Raw genomic sequence first — 21,880 nt, 5'->3', positions numbered from 1 at the left:
TAAGAGAGGAAAGGGTTATCATTGAGGATTTTTTGTCATTATTGAGGGTTTTTTTCTCATTATATAATCACTCACAAATGGATTCTCATGCTGCCACTTTTGCGAAAGCTCCACCTGCTTCTGCAAAGTCTGCTGCTACTGCTGCTTCTTCTGCAAAGTCTTTACCTGCTACTGCTACTGCAAGGTCTTCACCTGCTGCTACTACTGCAAGGTCTTCACCTGCTGCTGCTACTGAAAGGTCTTCTCCTGCTGCTGCTGTTGAAAGGTCTTCTCCTGCTGCTGCTGCTGCGGAGGGAATTTTACCCGTACCTTCGCCGACTACATCAGGTGGTGCTTCTCATACTTCATCTCTTGATATTCCAGTTACTCCCATGGAAGTTGAAGATGTTGAATATGAGTCTGGGAATGTTCATAGAAGTAGTAGTGTAAGGGATGCTAGTTCTATAGGAACTGGAAGGGGTCGTGGGAGTCATGGGAGTCGTGGGGGTCGTCCACCACAACCTAGGAAACAAAAAAATATGTCCAAACCATCTGCAGCATGGGAACATTTCACTAGGGATGAGAGTTCTTCCCAAGATGACCCTATGGCCCATTGTAATTATTGTGGGTCTGCTTACAAGTGTCACCCTAAAATTAATGGGACCTCTTCCATGCTTTACCATGTCAATACGTGCCCAAAGTATAAGATCCATAAGAGTAAACAAGATAAGAGTCAACAAATGTTTACCTTTGAGGCTAGGAAGGGGGAGGGTAATGCATTGATGATTGCAAAGTATGATGAAAAAAAAATAAGGGCTGCACTTATTGAAATGATTATTGAGGATGAGTTGCCTTTTATGTTTGTGGATGGAAATGGGTTTAAGAAGTTCATGAAAGTAGTTGAGCCCCGCTTCAACATTCCTTTTCGCTTTACAACGATGAAGGATTGTGTGAAAACGTATTTAAGGGCTAAGAGTGATTTGAAGCATATGTTTATGACAACTAATCAAAGGGTTTGCTTGACCACCGACACATGGAATTCTATTCAAAATATGAACTATATGTGTGTGACTGCACATTTCATTAACCAAAAATGGACATTGCATAGAAGATTGTTGTCATTCCGTCAAGTGTCGGATCATAAGGGCATCACAATTGGGAGGGCATTAGAGGAGTGTTTAGTAGAATGGGGCATTAGTAGGCTTTTGACAATTACGGTTGACAATGCCTCCGCCAATAATAAGGCACTGGATTGGTTGAAACAACGAACAATGTACGATGAAGACACTATTTCTTTTAATGAATTTCTTCATATGAGATGTAGTGCCCATATTCTTAATCTAATTGTGCAAAGTGGTTTAAAAGATGCTCATGACTCAATTGAGAGGGTCCGAAATGTGGTTAGGTATGTGAAGTCCTCCCCCAAAAGACTAGAAAGGTTTAAGTCTTGTGCAGATAGACAAAAGGTTGCTTGTCAGGCCTCCTTGGTTCTTGATGTTCCCACTAGATGGAACTCAACCTATTCCATGTTGGAGGTAGCAGAGAAGTATAGAAGGGCATTTGAGCTTTTGCAAGAGGAAGATGGGCCTCTTATGCGTTATTTAAATCGAATTGTTGGAGGAAGAAAGGGGTTGGGGCCTCCCAAGGAGGATGATTGGAACAATGTTCGTCATTTTGTACAATTTTTGAAGGTCTTTTATGATGTCACTATGAAAATTTCTGGTTCTTTGTGTTCAACTGCAAACTTGTTTTTCCAACAACTTTGTAGTGTTCGTAGGCAAGTGCTAAATTATGCTGGAAGTCCTGATCCTTTGGTGAGTGCTATGGCTAGGCAAATGAAAGTAAAATATGACAAATATTGGGGAAACTTTGAGAAAATAAACCAGTTGTTATTTGTGGCAGTTGTTCTTGATCCTCAGTACATGCTAGTTGCTTTTGAATATTGGTGTCAAATGAACCTCTCACAAGAGATGGCGAAAAATCTTGTTGATAAAGTGAAGGAGGACATAAATAATATATTTGACCAATATGTGAGCACTAGGGGAAATGTGCCAATGATGAGTGTCAATGATGAGGTACAAAGTCGAGAGGCTCCACATTGTCATGCTTCAACATCATCCGAGTGCGTTTCATTCGACGATGACTCTTTCTTGAGTGAGTTTCATTCATTCCGAGCATCAAGAAATTTGATGGATTGTAAAACTGAGATAGAGCAATATTGTTTGGAGGATGTTGAATCACCAAGTATAACCTTTGATATTTTGAATTGGTGGAAAGTTAATTCAACAAAGTTTCTGATCCTCTCCGAGGTAGCACGGGATGTGTTGGCCATTCCAGTTACCACAGTTGCCTCAGAATCAGCATTTAGCACCGGAGGTCGTGTGCTTGATCCATTTAGGAGTTCTTTGGCTCCAAAAAAAGTTGAGGCACTTATATGTACGCAAAATTGGTTGAGATCTTCTCCCGTTAGTTTGCGTGACACATTCTTGTCTAAGGTTGATGATGGCGAGAGCTACAAGCTAGATTTAGGTATTAAATTATTTCCTACTTACTACAATGAATTTCAAATATACTTAATTGGTTCTTTCATTGAATAATTTAATTGTTTCCAATTCCATTTTCTAAGTTTTCTAATGTTTTTCTTGTTTTTTCTTGTGGTAGAAATTATGTCCAATATTATTAATGTTGACGAGGCCGATTAAGGATTGAGACTTTCTCACATGGTGTTTTTTGGTTGGTTTTATTGACTTTCTTAGTTGATTTAATTAATTGGTTATTTACTTGTTGGCATCATATTTGAATTAACCTTATATATTCTGTTAGGGTTGTTGCTGACTTGCTTGGGAAGCTTGGGAAGCTTGGGACTAATTATGATCTTATGAGAAGACTACTATTTTGAGACTACTTTGTAAAATTAGTTTATGTGTTGGTTTCCTTTAGAATTTAGACTACTTAGTTGCTTAACTTGTTTATGAGTTTATGTTTTGAACTCTTCATATTTGTGTTTGCTTGATTGCTTTATTGCTTGATTGTTTATTTGATTATTTGATTGCTTGATTGTTTGATTATTTGATTTGATTGCTTGATTGTTTGATTATTTGATTATTTGATTATTTGATTGATGCTATAAATAATGATTGGAACTGTTGGGGAATTTTTTGCTTATTATGTGATATTGTGTATATATATGTTTGCTTGTTATTTGGTATTTGTTTGGCAACTTTGGCTTATTATGTTTATATTTGATTGTTCTATTATTTGATTTATGGACTGAAAAGTATTGGATGTTTTAACAAATATATATGTTTGCTTGTTATTTGGTATTTGTTTGGCAACTTTGGCTTATTATGTTTATATTTGATTGTTCTATTATTTGATTTATAGACTGAAAAGTATTGGATGTTTTAACAAATATATATGTTTGCTTGTTATTTGGTATTTGTTTGGCAAATTTGGCTTATTATGTTTATATTTGATTGTTCTATTATTTGATAATTGATTTATAGACTGAAAAAGTATTGGATGTTTTAACAAATCGTTTTTCACAATCCTATCAAATTTCAGTTTTGTTATGTAATTGAAATTTTACTTGTAAAAAACATTTGAAAGCTTTGATTTTTTTTTACCAAAGTAAACTGGCTCTGGGCAGTATCCAGAAAAAATAACAAAAATTCTGTCAGTTTTATCAGCAAACAATGGTAAAATCGAAAGCCCAGCAAATTTTTAACATCAAAAAATTTTTATCAGCCCATCAAACTAATCAAAGTTTTAACCAAAATATCTGAAAATTCGGCCCAATTCGACCCAAAAATGGGTATGTACAGTAGGCCCAATACAAAAACTAGGCCCAGCCCAACCGAGAATTACCGACCGACACCGACCGACTTTGTCGGTAACGGTCGGTTTCGGTAATGTTGTCGGGCGGTAGAAGTCGATTAATTAACCGACTATACCGACTTTGTCGGGGCGGAATGCGAAACGGAAAATTTCATACCGTAACCGACTTTACCGACCGATACTCACCCCTACATTATTGTTTGAGTTTTCACCCTTTTGGAATCTTCTCCTACTGCTAATAGAAATATTCCTTTGCTCCCCCATTCAGGCCTTCCAAAAAGGGTCGCCATTTGTGAGGGATTTTTCTGAAGCCATTCTAGACCTATCAGAGAAGTTACTGCAAGATATATATATGGTTGACTCCCTCACATGAGTGCTCACCCGGCCGACGTAACTTCCAGCTAACCAGAATGCTCATATAAATTCTATTCGAATTTAATTCATTTAATAAATGAGCCGATAATGAATACAACATTAGGCTCGATCATCAAATAAGTTATACTCCAATAAACTTGGCTAGATCAACTTGTATAAGCTTTTATAAACTCGTATAACTTCATTTGTATTATATTTTGTTATAGTATTATTTTAATTTTGTAATTAGAACATCTTAAGTAAAGATAAATTATCTTCATAAGTAGTAGATATAGATTGAGTTATTGTTATTGTGAGTCTTGATATAGACATGTGTGTTTGTATGTATATCATGAGTGCTTGTGTTTGTGTATGTATAAATATATGAGTTCATAATGAATTTATACACAGAGATATAAATTTGAGATTGGATTATTTAAGATTCAAGTTAATCTACTTAATTAACTAAAATGATAAATCTTAATAATAACTAATTAAATATTATTTACCAAAAAAATAAATAATCATGATATTAATTTACTTTCTATAAGAAATAAATAGTTTTAGTGTTAAATGCCCTTTTAGTAGGGCTGACAATTTTGACACGACCCACAAACCCAACACGAACACGACATGAAGTTACCGGATTTGGGTTTACCCTAAACGGGTTTAAGTCATAAACAGGTTAACCCATTTATTTTGTGTCTGGCGGTTCAACCCGCAAGTGACCCAGTAGACACATTTATAATTTTTTTAAAAAAAAAAAAAAATCCAAAAGGACAAAGGACCTCCTAAACCTAAAACATTTTTTCTTTTCCAACTCTCCTCACACTCTCACGCCATGCCACCCCCTCTTCTTTCTCCATCACTCTTTGATTTTCCTCTCTTTCTGTTAGGTGTGACTTGCCACCCATCACACGTGGGCCCCACTAGTTCTCTACTCCTTTTGGGTTTAGGAGACTTTTGTCCAAGTTTGATTTAGAGTCCTTCTCCTATGTGTAATTGGACTCCTTGTTTGATTTATAGTAGGAGTCCTAGACCAACATGTAAAAGGAGAGTTAAAGCTTCTATATAAGGAACAAAGCACAAGGTGAATTTGTGTGTGTGCCAAAAACGTGAAGCACCAAAGGGAGGAGAAAAAGGAGAGAATTTGAGAGAAGGAGGTACAAGGGCAGCAAGGGTGTTTTCTTCTTGGTGATTTTTGGAGGAGCCAAAAACAAGTGATTAGAAGAAAAAGGGTGCTGCAGAGTGAGAGAAGAAAATAGAGATCAGCCGCCATCTGTTCCAGCAAAAGAAGAGTTTGTACATCTGTCTTTTGTATTCTGTTTTGGGAATAATCTTTCTTGTGTGATAGTGAGATTTGGGTGTATTGGGGCTTTGGGATTTGAGTGATTTTTCTCTCTACTATTTTTGTACTCCATCTTTTGATAGTGGATTTTCTCCGGGTTGTCTCCGCCAGTGGATGTAGGCTTGTTAAGCCGAACCACTTAAATCTTTGAGTCGTGTGTGATTGCTTATCTTTGTTATTCCGCATTCTTCTTATTTTTTGCATCTCACGGGTCTTGGGAAATAGGATTAATTTCCTAACACTTTCTCCCTCTCACAGACTCACTCTCTCCGGTTGCCGCTCACCACTCTCTATCTCCACTCGCTGCCGACGTCGCACTCTACCGCTCTCCCCCTCTCCCCCTCTCTCTCTCGCCGCTGACGTCACACTCTACCGAGGTTTAGCTCAAGTTATGTTTAGAGAGCATAAAGGACTACCAAATTCTATTGCTAAAGGCCGACTCTAACACGAGTTACACTTGGAATTTAGATCTGTTTTTATTACAATTGGAAGTGGAGTTAGTGCATTGTGATTGCTTATGGGAGTTTGTACGTATAATAAGTATAGTCATGGATAATGATCTCCATTTGAACTATTTTCTACCATTGTTTGTTTGTTTTATTGTTCCTTTGTCCTTTCCCAGATGTAATTTTGGGAATGTTAAATATGATTTTATAATGTTTGGTTTTCTGCAATTTCAACATCATTTCTTCTTCCCTGTCTTAAACCGTTCATGCAAGAAAGACCGCATTTCGTCTAGCCTATTTTGCATTTAATTTTCAAATTTTAAATGGGTCATGTCGGGTCATGTCAATCTAATACGACCCATTATTTTAAACGGATTAAGGAAGTCGTGTTGGGTAACTCGTGAAATAGTCGTGTCATGTTCGGGTTTGGAAGGATGACCCGTTTAGCTAAACGGGTCGTGTGTGGGTTTACCCTAAACTAGTAGCGGATTATTACGAGTCGTAAACGGCTTGACCTACCAACCCATTTTGCGAGCCCTACCTTTTAGTACCTGAGTTTTAACACTTTCATTTTTTCTCACCAATATTTTGTTTTGTACCATAAATGGTACCCTGTCTTATGGATAAATACGGAGTTAGTACTTCCATCTATATTACATAAAAAAATAAAAAATAAAAGCTGAAGGATTGCCACGTCAGCCAAATCAAAACATGACATGTGTCCTATTTCCTAATAAAATTGAAAATGATGTTTAAAAAATTAAAAATAATAATAAAAAACAAAAAAAAAAAAAAAATTGAATTCATAGTTCCAATAGGGTGAGTTAAGTTTTACTTTGACCAGGCTGAGTTATTTTGAAGGGAAAGCTGCCCTTAACAGTCAAGTCAAAGATATACCAAACAAGTCAATCATTAAAAAAAAAAAAAAAATCAAAGACACCAAACAAAATCCAACAAAATATGCCAAATTCTACTCTAACATTTCCTATGTGCCGTTTCGTGTTTTCTCAAGTCAATTCAAAGAGAGCAAAATCTACGAAATTCCATGCCGCCACAGCTAGCGCAGTTCCGCGTCTTCTCTCTAACGTCGGTATATATATGTATATAACAAGTGCTGGAATAGAGCCTTCTGAGAATTTATTTATTTTTTGTTTATTCTTTTGTGTACACAAATTATCAAATCCCAAAATGGGTTTTCCTTTCTTTACAAGTTACATAGTGGTAAAATTTTGCCACCTCTTTCCCCTGCTCATCATCTCTGTTCTTCTCTTTATCTCCGATGGAGCTCAACCTGCTAACACAACCAAAGTTACAAATATCGGTGTAATCATTGATGTCACGTCCCGAATCGGGAAAGAAGAGAAAACAGCCATTGAAATTGCAGCTGCAAACTTCAACGGCAAGCTGTCCCTCCATTTCCAGGACTCTGGCCAATTAGACCCCCTTCAAGTTGCTTCTGCTGGTAAGTAAATTTTGAAGTTTTAAATTTACTAGCTCTTCCTCCTTCCTGTATTTATATAATTTCTTACTTTTACTGCAGCTGAGGAGCTGATTAAGGAAAAGAAAGTGGATGTAATTATTGGCATGAACAAATGGGAGGAAGCCGCACTCGTAGCTTCTGTTGGAAACAGGGAAAAAGTTCCTATCATTTCATTCGCAGCTCCCGCCAGAACCCCACCGCAGATGGAACACCGCTGGCCTTTCTTGATACAAATGGCTAACAACGGTTCTGAACAAATCAAATGCATTGCAGATATTATTCGGGAGTACAAATGGAAAAGGGTTGTGGTGATATATGAAGATGATGCGTACGGCAGTGAGTCAGGGATGTCGGCTCTGCTCTCCAAGGCTCTGCAGGATTTTGATTCAGAGATTGAGTACCGTTTAGTTCTTCCCCCACCTTCTTCTCTGTCTTCTCCAAAAGGGTTTGTTCTGGACGAGCTGCTGAAGCTGCAGAAAGCAACAAAATCTCGAGTTTTTGTTGTTCTTCAGTCATCGTTGTCGATGTTGACTCATTTGTTCAGAGAAGCTTATAAAGCTGGACTTGTAGGGAGAGAGTCAGCTTGGATTCTCTCTGACAGTGTAACAAGTTTCCTGGATTCTGTTGACAGCTCTACTATTTCCTCTATGAAAGGTGTTTTAGGGATCAAGATCACCTACAACTCTAGTACTACTGATTCTTATACAGATTTCTATACTGGGTTCTCAAAAAAATTCCAATCCGAGTATCCAGAGGAAGCTAACCCTAAGCCGGGAATTCATGCTCTACGAGCATATGATAGCATTACAGCCATTTCACTGGCCATGGAGACAACGACAGAGATGTTGTTAGGGAATATCGTATCAAGCAGATTCTCTGGTTTAAGTGGAGAAATACGTTTCGAAGAAGGAAAGCTGATGCAAATTCCCCCATTGAGGATTGTAAATGTGGTTGACCAGGGGAATAAGAGGTATGAAGAATTAGAGTTTTGGGTACCAGAGAAAAGCGCACAACGTTTGGCTGGCTCGGTAATTTGGCCCGGGAAATTTAGCAGAAGATCACCAAAAGGCTGGGCAATGCCTAGTGATGGGAATCCATTGATAATTGGAGTTCCTGGTAGGACTTCGTTCGAGAAGTTTGTGAAGGTAGATAACAGCAGCAAAGATGATATCAAATATGATGGTTGGTGCATTGAAGTTTTCAAGAAGGTGCTATCTAATTTGAGTTATAGTTTGCCATATGAATTTCAGCCCTTCTATGGCACCTATGACGAATTGATTATCAGAGTCTCTAACAAGGTAACAACTTTAACTCATACAATTAAATTCTTTTTCTTTTACCCATTTTTTTTTTTAGTAACAAGATTGTTGGGACATGATGCTGCAAGAGCTCTAAAAATAGGTACGCTAGAAGCGATATCAAGGTCCATAAAGGGCTTGAGTTTGTCTCCCTTAACATTTAATTGATTTAAGGTGGAATGATAACTCACGTTCTGACAAATGGTATCAAAGTCAGAAAGTTATGGGAGCGTCATCGTGAGAGGGTGATTGTTGAGAAACAATTGCGTTCATTGCGACCGCTCTAAAAACATGCTTGTCGGGTGCAATGTCAAGGTCCATAAAAGACTTAAGTTTGTTTCTCTTAATGCCAATTGATATTAGGTGGAATGACAGCTCACGGTCCGACAAAAACATACCTTTTACTTCTGAAAGAAATAACCATGTGTTTTCAAATTAAGCATTATTACGAAGGTATAGGATATCTAAAAACCGATTGGATAACTCTTGTTTGAGAAGGGTTTTTAATGATTGAAAGTTAACCATTTTTTATTATACTTTCTTCTGACGTTGATTTCTCAAAATTCTGAATCTTCTCATCTCTAACTTGCACTTCAAGAAAACTAATGCGAGACTTTTCCGATAGTTTGTCTATGTTTGACTGGCTTCTTAATTTCCAAAGGGACGGAGAAGCCCCTTGGAACATCTTGACTTTCTCATTTGACGGTGATTTTTTTTTTTTTTTTTTTTTTTTTTTGAATTTTCCAACTACAATTTCTTGTTTCTGATAAAGACTACCTTTGTCATGTGGAACAAAAACAACGGAAGACTTATGATGCTGTGGTTGGTGACGTGACCATATTGGCTAACAGATTGGAATACGTAGAATTTACTCAGCCATACGTCGAGTCAGGTTTGTCCATGATAGTTCCTGCAAAACCTGAAGGGTCAGCAGCATGGATGTTTTTGAAGCCTTTCACTTGGGAAATGTGGGCTGTGACTGGTGCCATCATGCTTTATACAATGCTTATAATTTGGTTCTTGGAGCATCGATTCAATCCAGAATTTAGTGGCGCATTGAAGAATCAGATTGGCACCACGTTTTGGTTCACATTCTCCTCTCTGTTCTTCGCTCACAGTAAGTACCAAATTTCTAGAATTATGACAAGCAACATTGTATGATGCTTTCCCCATCTCTGTTTTGAAGTAAATATCTCATTGTCTCTTTATTTCTGTATATATTTTCAGTTAATTTTCTGTCACAGACATTGATCATATTGCAGAATTTAATTACATTCTGACTTACTCCTCTATGTGCATGTGGAGTTTTAGCTAGGTTTATGTTTGAGTTTTAGGATGCTAGAATACCTAAAAAATGACAAGGTAGCAGCCTTGGGTTTGCATTATCTGAAAACTTACTTGTTTGTGAATCAAAGATTAATTGCATTATTTGATATGATACAAGAATTTGCTGACAACATATATAGAGCCAATATTGCAGAGATGGACTTTTCTAATGAGTGATTGTGAACTCCATGGTTTTTCTTTGCAGAAGAGAAAATTAATAGCAACTTGACCCGAGTGGTGGTGGTAGTATGGCTTTTTGTTGTGTGGATCTTAACCTCGAGCTACACTGCTAGCCTGTCTTCTATGCTCACTGTGCAACGAATGCAACCTGTTAATACAGATATCGAGTATCTAAAGAGCAGCAACTCAAGAGTTGGTTGTGATAATGATTCATTTGTCAGGAATTACCTGGAGGATGTGATTGGATTCAATTCACATAACATCATCACAGTTTTTAATGAAACTGATTACACAGGGCTATTTGAGAACAAGACCATAACTGCAGCCTTTCTAGAACTTCCATATAAGAAGCTTTTCATCAACAAGCATTGCAAGGGATACACTGCCACCACACCTACCTATAAATTTGGAGGATTTGGCTTTGTGAGTAGTTACTACAACTTTCTAATACTCCATTTGCCTTTTCAATTATGTCATATCTTTGAGAATTCTTAGCAGAAAAGAAACAATTCTGTAGATCTTTCTCAAACTTTCCATGCATGGTGGCCAAAACTAGTTGATATTCTCTAGGTTTCATCAAATAACTCCTTGCTTATTTTCAGAGAAATGGTTTTAAAAGTTACAAATGTTTAAACACGTAAATTTTAAATAAATACAAATCAAAACAATCTACCTTTTCTTCTATCATCCATTTTGGGGTCTCATAAGAAAATAGCATATTTTTTCTCTGATGGGAGGGAATGATCAGTTCTTATCTTCCATGCAGGCATTCCAGAGAGGTTCCCCAATAGCCAGGGATTTTTCAGCATCAATTTTAAGGTTATTAGAAGACGGTAAGCTCACACCACTCGAAGATGAATGGCTGACTCCTTCGAAGGAGTGTGCAGTGAATGTAACATCCACTAGTGCAGAACATTTGAGCCTCCAGAGCTTCTGGGGTCTCTACCTTATATCTGGTGCAATTTCTACCATTTGTTTTCTACTATCATTAATCCGCTTACTAAAGAGTTATCAACATCAACAAGAAGCATGCGAAGGCAATGCAACTCCAAGTGATACAAGTGCTTGGAACAAGGCGGTTGGACTTGCAAGATACTTTTACAATGGAGAGATCAATAGTCCAGGGAGATCTCCTTCTTTTGCTCCCACCACAGATGAATGGATTTCTTGGGAGTACGTGAGCACCTCTGATACTCCGGACAATATTCATGCCTCAGCACCTGCTGAAATTGAAATGCCATAGACCTCCTTATATATTGAATGCACCAAAACTACAAAAGTTAGGAATTATAAGGTGAAGAATTTATGAGCTTCTTGTCATATTGGTTATAAATACATTTCTTTTTTTTCTTTTTTTTCTTTTTTTATGAATAAGCATTTATTTTAAAAAATAAAAAATAAATAAAAAAAAAAAAGAAGCAAAAGAGAAACCTGCATAAGGCCCTCACAATAAAAAGAAGTAGAAACAACACATCAACGACACAATTAGCCTGCAATGCACAGCAAAAACCAGAAATGGCTGACAATCAGAAAGCAAAAACTAAAGATTAATTGGCACATAGAACATTTTCAAAGATATCCCAAGAACTAACCCATATTCTGCTGGAAGAGTTAGAATTGGCACATAGAACATCTTTAGAGATATCTCAAGAACTAATTAACCCTTAAAAATCTTGGGAATCCTGTCTAAAAAACAAAAACAAAAACAAAAAAAAAAAAAAAAAAAAAGATCTTAGGAATCCTTTGCGAATATAATGACATATGGATATTGATTTGTAAAGCCTTAATAAGGTCTTTATCTTCTCATGTATTTATAAGCAGACTTACAAGTGAAGTTTGTAATATACAAACAACTGCAATCTTATCCTAACAACTATGATATTATCCTAAGATAATGCTGTTACAAATAAATCAAATTATACAGTCAAAACAACTAGAGATACAATCTAAACAAATTGAAACAACATGAGATACACTCTAAACAAATTGAGATAAGATTATCTCATGCAATATTGTAATAAGATTATGAGATCCAATATTCCCCCTCAATCCAAATGTTTGAGAACATACGTTAAGATTGGTTCTAAGAGTATCAAACCGAGTTGAAACTAAGGGCTTGGTAAGTACGTCAGCCAATTGATCTTTGCTGGACAAGAATTTGGCTGTGAGGGATTTTTTAGCCACTAGTTCTCGTACAAAATGATAGTCAATGGCTATGTGTTTTATGCGGGCATGAACATCGGATTTGACGTTAAATATGTTGCACCAATGTTATCGCAATATAAAATTGGTGCAATGGAGAGGAAAAATCCAAGTTCCTTTAGCAATGACTGAATCCAAAGTAATTCTGCAGAGGCATTGGCTAAGGCCTTATATTCAGATTATGTGCTTGACCGTGAGATTGTAGGCTGCTTCTTGGACGTCCAAGATATGAGATTGCAGTTGAGAAATGTGCAGTAGCCTAAAGTTGATTTTCTATCATCCAAACATCCAGCCCAATCAGCATCTGAGAATGCTACTAATTGTTTGGATGTAGATGGACGAATGAGAAGACCATATGAGATAGTTTGCTTTAAATAAAGAATCCTTTTGATGGCAGTCTAATGAACATCACGAGGATCATAAGAAAACTGAGATACCTTATTTACAGCAAAGGCTATGTCAGGCCGTGTGATTGACAGGTAGTGTAGAGCACCAACAGTGCTACGGTATAGAGTAGGATCGGACATAGATGTGCCATCAAATTTGCTAAGAGGAGTAGCCTTCAACATTGGAGAAGAAAAAGGTTTTGCAGATTGCATATTTGTCCAGCCATTGGAGAATGTCAGCTATATACCTCTGTTGAGACAAATGAAGTCCAGTTGCAGTATGGTTCACTTCCACACCCAAAAATAAAGTTAATGAACCAAGGTCTTTAATAGGAAATTAAAGCTTGAGAGACTGAATGAGATTATTCACAGCCGACACTAAGAAGAACCTGTTAGAGGGATGTCATCAACATAGACTAAAGCAATAAACAAATTCCATCAGAATTAAAAATAAATAAGGATGTGTCTGCTTTTGAAGCCATAAATCCCAATTCAATTAGGCGATGGCTGAGTCACGAGAACCAAGCATGAGGTGCTTGTTTGAGACCATATAACGCCTTCTTTAAGAGACACTGCATTTGGTTGTTGAGGATGAACAAAGCTAATTGGTTGATACATATAAACTATCTCATTGAAAAAGCCATGAAGAAAAGCATTACTAACATCCACCTGTTTAATAGTGTAACGACCCCGATGAGAAAATCAATTAACTAGTAATTGACATCATGGTTCGTCTCCCAGCCTTATTTCACACGGGACAAGATTCAGGGATCATAACCTCTCTTATTGGATAGAATTCAGCAGAAGACTTTTAAACTATAGGAAAGGAGAACGATAATTAAAATAACCACACATTCATATACCAGAGTAACTTAATACCTCATATCATAAAGATAAGTCATCAAATGTATCGGCCATCAGACCATCATCAGAACAAAATATTACATTTCCAAATCATAACTGTCTTACAAAAGATCCACAGATCAAATCTTAAGCTTAAGTAGGGCTAAAGAAATAATAATCTCGATCATGTCTACTCGGGCAGTTCCTCCATCATCCCGCTTGGACTTCAACCACTCAGAGTCCATATCCTCAAAAATGACTCGAATCAGGTCTTGTGCAATCACCCATGTCGGGACCAAAGACATCTTCGTCTAGGCTAGCTAAACCGCGCAATTATTCATAGTGGAGGAGGAAAACATAAAAATATGGGGTAAGTGTAAAGACTTTGTGAATGTTAATGCACATAATACCCATGCCAGTTTAGTGATGAACTTTAGGCAGCAATTTAATCATGCCGGTTCTTTATAGGTGTGATATAGATATATAATACATGTTTATAATCATAAGTAATAGTGATAGTTCAACAGTTTGGTCTACCCGAGATATTAGCCATTCTCAGCAAGATCGGCACTGTCCCGAGGGACCTGTAATACAACACCGGTGCCCCGAATATTGTACACTACCATCCTTAACATTAGTGGCATGACCTAGTCCGACCTCGGGTGATCCACACCACTAATGATGTACGTCTTGTAGTGACTGCCCGTTAAGACTGTGCCAGTCACAAAACAACCATTGGATCTAGGGCCCATATAACAACACACATATTTGATCATAAAGTTAACATGTATAGTAAGCCATTGGCTGTTATCCCGCACGTACCGGTGTATCATGTCATACGATGCAATTTATCTTATTCGTATTTTACATGCATGCTTTTACAAGTCTCACTTTTGTTAACATGCTAAGTACAACGATTTTCACAAATACTAGAGTTCATGTGTAGCAGAAAATATGTTTCCATAAGAGTTGCAAATATTCATGTTTTGATATACAAAATAGACGTGTAAATGTGAAAAAATAAAGGCGAGCATTATGTGACTTAAAACTCACCTGGGTCAATTAAAGTCTCTGAGAAATCCTCCAATAAGTTCAGGTTCTCCAAATCTGTGGAAAATCCCCCCATTAGTCCTAAGTTTACTAAACAAAATCCTAGGCTCAAAAACAGGGGTCGTTGGGCGCTCAGCCAAAAAGGCCATCTCCTGAACGTTCCTGGGCGAGCGCTCGACCTATGAACGAGCTTTCGTCCAGTGAGGTTCAGGTAAAAATCTCATTTGACCCACTTATTTCTTGAGCTTTCTAACGATTTCTTATGCTATCAAAAGGCTTTCTAACACTATTCTAAGCATAACAATGTTCTTAAATAGTAAGATTAAATCTAAGCAAGAGGGAAACGCTAACCAATAAAAAGCTTACAACAACTAAGCTATTTAGAACGAAACTCAAGAAAATGGTAAAGATTACCTCAACCGAGCAAGACCTCCAAGTAAACTCCACCAACACTCACAAAATCTCATTACTCTCACAAAAACCAAAATGACAGAGTTTCCTTAAGCTTCTGGGGTGGAGAAAATCGAATGGAGTTGAGTGGTATTTATAAGGGTGAGTTTAAAGGCAAAATGGTGAATAACAAGAAATGGGTGAGTGCTCGTGGTACTACAGGGAGTGAGCGCTCGTGTACTGTTGCTCAGAGGGGTCAGGTGACAGGTGACACACGCAGGTCAACAAGTGCTCGACTTGGTCCCTTCACGAGCGTCCATGTATGGTTGTCAGGCAAGCGCTCGTGTGTGGTCTCCCACACGAGCGTTTGTCTACTGTAGCTCTGAGATCCAAAAATTCCAAAAAATGCCCCTCCAGATGTCCCTAGTGTCCTAAAGCCTAATTAACCCTTAATTAAGCTGTCTTGAGCATAATTGATTATTTGGATCACTACAAATAGACCATCCAGCTGAGACTGCAATAGATAAAACAATACGAATTGTTATTGGTTTAATCACTAGAATATAGGTCTCCTCAAAATTAATCCTGGTTTGCTGATGAAAACCCTTGGCAACTAGTCTTGCCTTATATCTCTCAATACTCCTGGCTCTGTTTGACAACCGTGTGTGGGCAACGGCGTTGGGCAAAACACTGTTCAGTCAATTTGACATTGCCTGCCAAAAGTCTGCAGGAATTGATGGAGGGAACAGTATCCTTACTTCAAAACCAGCGCATATTTCTCTCCATTTACTATTTTTCAAAAATGCCCTTGCAACAAGGCTTGTGATATTTTTTCTTGCTTTTCTATAGTTCAAAAATGCCAGGGCATTTTTGGAAAAGAGTAAATGGAGAGAAATGGGCACTGGTTTTGAAGTAAGGATAATGTTCCCTCCATCAATTCCTGCAGACTTTTGGCAGACAATGTCAAATTGACTGAACAGTGTTTTGCCCAACGCCGTTGCCCACACACGGTTGTCAAACAACGCCCCCATCTGCTTTTTGCTTGATTCAGAAAACCCACTTCGATCCTACAATATTCATAGTAGGATTAGGAGAAACAAGGGTCCATGTTCTATTTTTCAACAATGTATTAAACTCATCAGCCATAGCATCTCTCTAAACTGCATGCTTAACTGTGGATGAATAACATGTGGGTTCCACCTTAAGAGAAGCAACCGATGCAGCCAAGGCATGAGGTAGAGGGTATTTAATGGTTCCATTTGGAAGTAATTTTGGCTTGTGAATTTTGTTGCAAGCACGAGTGACTATGGAATGGACTGGAGAAGGAGGTGAAGATGGTACATTGGACAAAGGATCTGTGTTTTCTGGAGATGATGCATGACCAAGGGTCATGCTTGGAGCATTGTGCTCAGAAGCAAGTTGGACCATAGTTGGAGATGAAACAAAATCAGGAGAGAAAGAGAAAGAGAAAGAGAGAGAGAGAAGGAGATGTGGCGTGATTTATGGGTTGGTTCACTTGTGGTGCAGGACAGCAGGAGAGTTTGAATGAAGATGAGATTCTTGGAGAGAATCACATGCAAGTTGATTTTGTGGGATGACGTGATTTATGTGTGGTATCACGTGTGGTGCAGGAGAGTTTGAATGAAGATGAGATTGTTGGAGAGAATCATATGGAAGCTGATTTTCTCGGATAATGTTGGACTCTTGTAGAAGAGAATCACGTGTAGTTGATGGTGTTTCATGTGATGGACTATTGGCTAATAGTGGGGACTCTTGTGAACGTGTATATGTGGGCTGGGGAGACCTGACGAAATTTTGGAAATGTAATAATTGATGGAGAGGTAGGTATGGGACTCTTGACCTGATGAAAATGAAAGACTTATTCGTTAAAGATAACGTGACGAGCTATAAAGAGACGACCAGAGGTGATATCCAAGCATTGATACCCGATGTGGGATTTACTGTCCCCAATAAAAACACAAGATTTGGATCGAAAAGAAAATTTATAGCCAACATTCACACCCAAAAACTTTTAAAAATTTATAATCAGGTGTTTTGTGGAACAAAAGCTCATAGGGAGATTTGAAATGATTGACACTTGAAGGAATTTTATTAATGAGGAAACAAGATATTTAAAAGGAACATAAGAGTGAGCAAGCAAGGAAAGACCATTATCAACAATATGTCTGTGTTTTCACTCAACACTGCCATTTTTTTATGATGAGTATGAGGACAAGTTTTGCAATGGGAAATCCACGAGAGGCGAAATTTTTTTGTAAAGCAACAAATCCCCCCCCCCCCCCCCCCCCTCCATCAGTTTCAACCATAACAATACCATAATTTTATATTGAGAAAATACAATAAAGACGCCAGATTTGTAAGTAATTGGAAAAAGCCATGAATACTTGCTAAAACCATCCACAATGTAAAGAAAATAACGTTTGTTATTAGAAGATAAAATATGAGCAAGGCCCTATACATCCAAATAAATAAGATCCAAAGGATCTTTTGACACTGATAACAAAACATCAAAATGAAGCGTATGTAATTTACCTTGTTGACATGCAGAACAAACCAAGGTTGATTTATTGGACAACACTGGAAGATGATGCTTGGACAAAACACGATGAACTAATGGAGTGGCACGATGACCAAGACAGCAATGCCATTGATCAACAGAGACACGTTCACCAACAAAAGCAGCACGAGTGGATGAGAAGAGAGAGGTAGGCGGCCAAGGATAGAGTCCTCCCTTACTCGGGCCTTGGAGAAGTAAATTCCCCAACGAAGATCCTTAACACGAAAGAAATAAGGATGAAACTCAATAAAAACTTGGTTATCATGAGTAAATTGATTAACATAAATTAATTTTTTTTTTTTCAATTTGAGGAACATAGAGCAAATTGTTCAAAGAAAAAATTCAGTTAGAGGAAGGAATTTTAGCAAGACCAGTGTGAAGAATATCAAAACTTTGGCCATTACCAACTCTAATTTTATCAGTGCCTTTGTATTCGTCAGCCTTAAGATTGAGGTTGGACAAATCATTAGTTAGATGATTTGTTGCAACAGTATCATGATACCAATTGAGATTAGGTACATAATTTTGAGTGATGAGATAAGCAGCCGAATTTGGGGTTTCACTGTGGTATGAATGATTGAACCGATTATAATACTTAGAGGCAAGATGACCAACTCTATTGCATATTTGGCAAAAAGGACGATTTTGGGAAGAAGATTGTTGAGAGAATTGATGGAAACCACAACCATGCCCCTACCTCTTCCACGGCTAGAAGATTGACCTGAGTGAGGTGAAAATGTCTTCTAATTTTTGCCAGAATTGGAACTGTTCCGTTGTACAACATTCATTTATGGGAACAATAATATCATCTGCGGCATGAAAAGATTCAAGTCGTCGTTCATGAATTAATAGATGACCATACAAGTTGTCAAGCATAACTGGCTCAAGATGAGTTGTATAATTGGTGACAAGTGAGTCATATTCTAGACTCAATCTTGCAAAGATGCTGGAAACCAAGTCGGATTCTTTGATAGGTTCACCAATGGCAGCCAAGTTTTATGCCAAAGTTTGTGCCTTTTCAAAGTAATCAGAGATAGACATTGCCCTTTTCTTCAACGGTGCAAGTTGGAAGCGAGATTGCATCACATGTGCCTTGGATTGAAAGGCAAACATTTTCTCCAAGATGACCCAAACCTTACGTGAGGTTTTCAGGTTAACAACATGTGCCAAGATGTTTGTAGAAAGAGAAGAAATCAAGGCACTCAAGATAAGTTTATCTTGTTGATACCTAGGTTGAGTAAGTTGGATTCTCAACCATAGCTGCTGAGGTGGATGTGCTACTTGCGGAGACAATACGATGTGGAGGACATGGTAATTCTCCAATGACATAACCGAAGAAATTATGTCTTTCCAAATAAGGGACAATGATGGTGCGCTATAGTGGATAATTGGCACTCGTAAGACGATATATGGAAAGGTTGGTGAGGTTTTGTGGTGTAGGTGTTGCCGATGGTTGGGTGATGAAGATATTGGTAGTTTTCTCAGACATAATATTTAAAATAGGAGGAGAAAAAAAAATTGGCGGAAGTAGCAGTAAGTAACGTTTGTCATAAAGCTCTAATACTATATAATGACAAATGGATATTGATTTGTAAAGTCTTAATAAGGTCTTTATCTTCTCATATATTTATAAGCAAACTTACAAGTGAAGTTTGAAATATACAAATAACTGCGATCTTATCCTAACAACTATGATATTATCCTAAGATAATGTTGGTACAAATAAATCAAATTATACAATTAAAACAACTAGAGATACAATTTAAACAAATTAAAACAACCTGAGATACAATCTAAACAAATTGAGATAAGATTATCTCATGTAATATTTGTAAGATTATAAGATCCAATAGTGAAAACCCTAATTTTCATAGCATTGCAAGAGTTCGATCGACCAACACTTTGATTTTCCCAAAGTTCTCCCAAAACCCCGCCTTTTATGTACTTTTCACTTCAACGGATCCATAGAGACATTGTAAACTACATGTATACATGGAAAATTACCAATTTAAAATGTTGGAAAACTTCAAACTTTCAAATCTATAATATATATATGGGGAAAATGCAGTTTACCCCCTGAAGTTTCAGGGGTTTTTCAATTTTAACCCCAAAGTTCAAAAATTGGCAATCTACCCCCCTGAAGTTTAAAAAATTGACAATTTAAATCCCTCGTTCAATTTTTCGTCTAAATGGACGGAAATCTATGAAATTACATCATTACCCTCAGGCTTTTTTTTTTTTTTTTAATTTCTGTCCAATTTAACGGAAATTAGTAACAGAAGGTTTAAATTGCCAATTTTTGAAACTTCAGGGGGGTAGATTGCCAATTTTTGAACTTTGGGGTTAAAATTGAAAAACTCCTGAAACTTCAGGGGGTAAACTGCATTTTCCCATATATATATATATATATATATATATAAACCTCTACTTTTGTAAAAACACCATTTTTAAACCTTGTTTTCATCCTAACCAAATTTGGCAAGCACAACGACGCATTTACGCATATTTTTCCTTGCCGTACAATCCCTTTTTTATACTTTTATCAAAACATCTATTAAAACCCTATTCTATCAAAACTCCATTACAATAACACAACCACTCATGTGGTATCATAATATTTCAATGGTTTTAGTATAGTATAATACTACACTCACATTATAAAGACGCTATGATAAGTACAAATGAATGGAAAATGAAAGTGCGAAAGGTCACATCTTCACGACCAAACGCTACGCCAGAATTTGTTGAGGTTCCACTGTAGGGCTATTGTGTGCAAAGCAAGCCACTACTGCATCAAGAGCATGGGTGGTCGCCCCACGAGACTGCACCCCGTTTTGAAGTTATTTTTGGATGTGTTAATTGCGACAAGGATGTGTATGGTGGAGCGACAGTCCATTGCACTTAAGGGCTGCTTGATGGGGCATATCGTGACATGCATGAATCACATTAAAGATGGGCAAGAATGATGGGACCTATACATCATTGATCGGAAACGACTGCTTGGCTAGGGATAGTATCACTGTTGTCACAATTACCTACCTAAATTAATAGGCAAATAATTGGATGTTTTACCTGTAAGTGCATGAGGTCAACACAGTAGTATAGGGTGCAAGTACGGGGTCATTCCCACGAGGATTGCTAAATTTTGTTTAAAATTAATTCCAAAAGTAAAATAAAACAAAGATTGGATTTGAGTTGATAATGATAAAAAGATAGAACTTTAATATCCACCACTAATTACATTTAGCTAATATATCAATATGTCAATGTTTTGATCATATTATGAATATCTAATGTTTGTCAACCTAAGGGCATTGGTGTCTACTCCTTAAGCTATTGATTTTCCTAAGTAACGAATTAGGCATGAGTATTTACTCTAATTTTTTTCTTTTTTAAATGATTTAGCATGGGTGTCTACTAAGTTGTTCTTTAAGAAAGCATAAAACTGTAGAAATCGACAAACACATGAGGCCTAGGGCATGAGTGTCTACTCCTGGTTCCCCATGTTGATTAAACCCAGGACTCGGTCATCCAATAAGATGGGTCACTAGTGATAAGAAAGTTGTGAATAGCTTTGTTAAATTACTTGTTATCTCAAAAGATTAAGCTGATAGGAAGATGTAAATTTAATTACTTAATCATTACTTTAACACTCACCCTCACGTGTAGTCTCAAACTCCCTTTTAATGGGTGAGGCCCAACACGTAAAATATTTAATTTAAATAGAGGATAAATTGACGGAGTCAAGGTTTGATACCAGGACCATTAACTTTGATATCATGTTAAATTATTTGTTATCCAAAAAGCTTAACTTATCTCTTGAGATAAACTCTTTGAAACCCTTTGTGATTTTTTCCCCACATCTTTCATGATGCTTCACCACCTACTTGTGATTGCCTCCTTGGGAGGAGGTGTGGCTTCCATCCTCCTCCCCTCTCTTTTATTTTCTTATTTTTGTGAAAACTTTCCCTTTGTTTTTCTCCATTTTTTTTTTTTTAATTTATTCTTGGTGTTCGCTGATCCTTTCCTAGATTGCCGCTCGATTTTCCACTTTTTCGACCACCACAGAAGTGCTGCACCTGGCCTCCATTTCGCCCTCCCGTTAGCCACATCTACCGTTATCCTCGCTATTGATAGTTTTTTCTTTTCAGATTTGTCATTTTTCACTAATCCTACCCTTTCA

The 21,880-nt window shown here is 37.3% G+C and overlaps 2 protein-coding genes across 2 annotated transcripts; both read left to right on the top strand.

Annotated features, from left to right (window-relative positions):
* The first annotated feature begins 1,292 nt into the window (after positions 1-1,292).
* Positions 1,293-2,681, top strand: LOC148589821 (zinc finger BED domain-containing protein RICESLEEPER 2-like). The gene is made up of 2 exons (XM_088515240.1): positions 1,293-2,508; positions 2,641-2,681. Exons 1-2 carry the CDS (start codon positions 1,293-1,295, stop codon positions 2,679-2,681), a joined length of 1,257 nt encoding a protein of 418 aa, XP_088371366.1.
* A 4,360-nt stretch (positions 2,682-7,041) lies between these two features.
* LOC132171621 (glutamate receptor 2.7) lies at positions 7,042-11,603 on the top strand. The gene is made up of 5 exons (XM_059582991.2): positions 7,042-7,426; positions 7,505-8,742; positions 9,550-9,859; positions 10,274-10,671; positions 11,015-11,603. The coding sequence occupies exons 1-5, from the start codon at positions 7,063-7,065 to the stop codon at positions 11,489-11,491; spliced, it is 2,787 nt and encodes a 928-aa protein (XP_059438974.2). The 5' UTR covers positions 7,042-7,062; the 3' UTR covers positions 11,492-11,603.
* The last annotated feature ends 10,277 nt before the right edge of the window (positions 11,604-21,880 follow it).

The sequence above is a fragment of the Corylus avellana genome, chromosome 1, assembly GCF_965113065.1.
Source record: "Corylus avellana chromosome 1, dhCorAvel1.hap1.2, whole genome shotgun sequence".
Lineage (NCBI taxonomy): Eukaryota > Viridiplantae > Streptophyta > Magnoliopsida > Fagales > Betulaceae > Corylus > Corylus avellana.
The sequence above is the reverse complement of the archived record's forward strand: the minus strand, read 5'-3'. Positions and strand labels throughout refer to the sequence as shown.

Coding starts and splice junctions, on each gene's coding strand:
- LOC148589821 (XM_088515240.1), top strand. CDS start 1,293: ATGAGATGTAGTGCCCATATTCTTAATCTAATTGTGCAAAGTGGTTTA. Junction 2,509..2,640: donor GAGCTACAAGCTAGATTTAG/GTATTAAATTAT, acceptor TTCTTGTGGTAG/AAATTATGTCCAATATTATT.
- LOC132171621 (XM_059582991.2), top strand. CDS start 7,063: ATGTATATAACAAGTGCTGGAATAGAGCCTTCTGAGAATTTATTTATT. Junction 7,427..7,504: donor CCTTCAAGTTGCTTCTGCTG/GTAAGTAAATTT, acceptor CTTTTACTGCAG/CTGAGGAGCTGATTAAGGAA. Junction 9,860..10,273: donor CTCTCTGTTCTTCGCTCACA/GTAAGTACCAAA, acceptor TTTTCTTTGCAG/AAGAGAAAATTAATAGCAAC.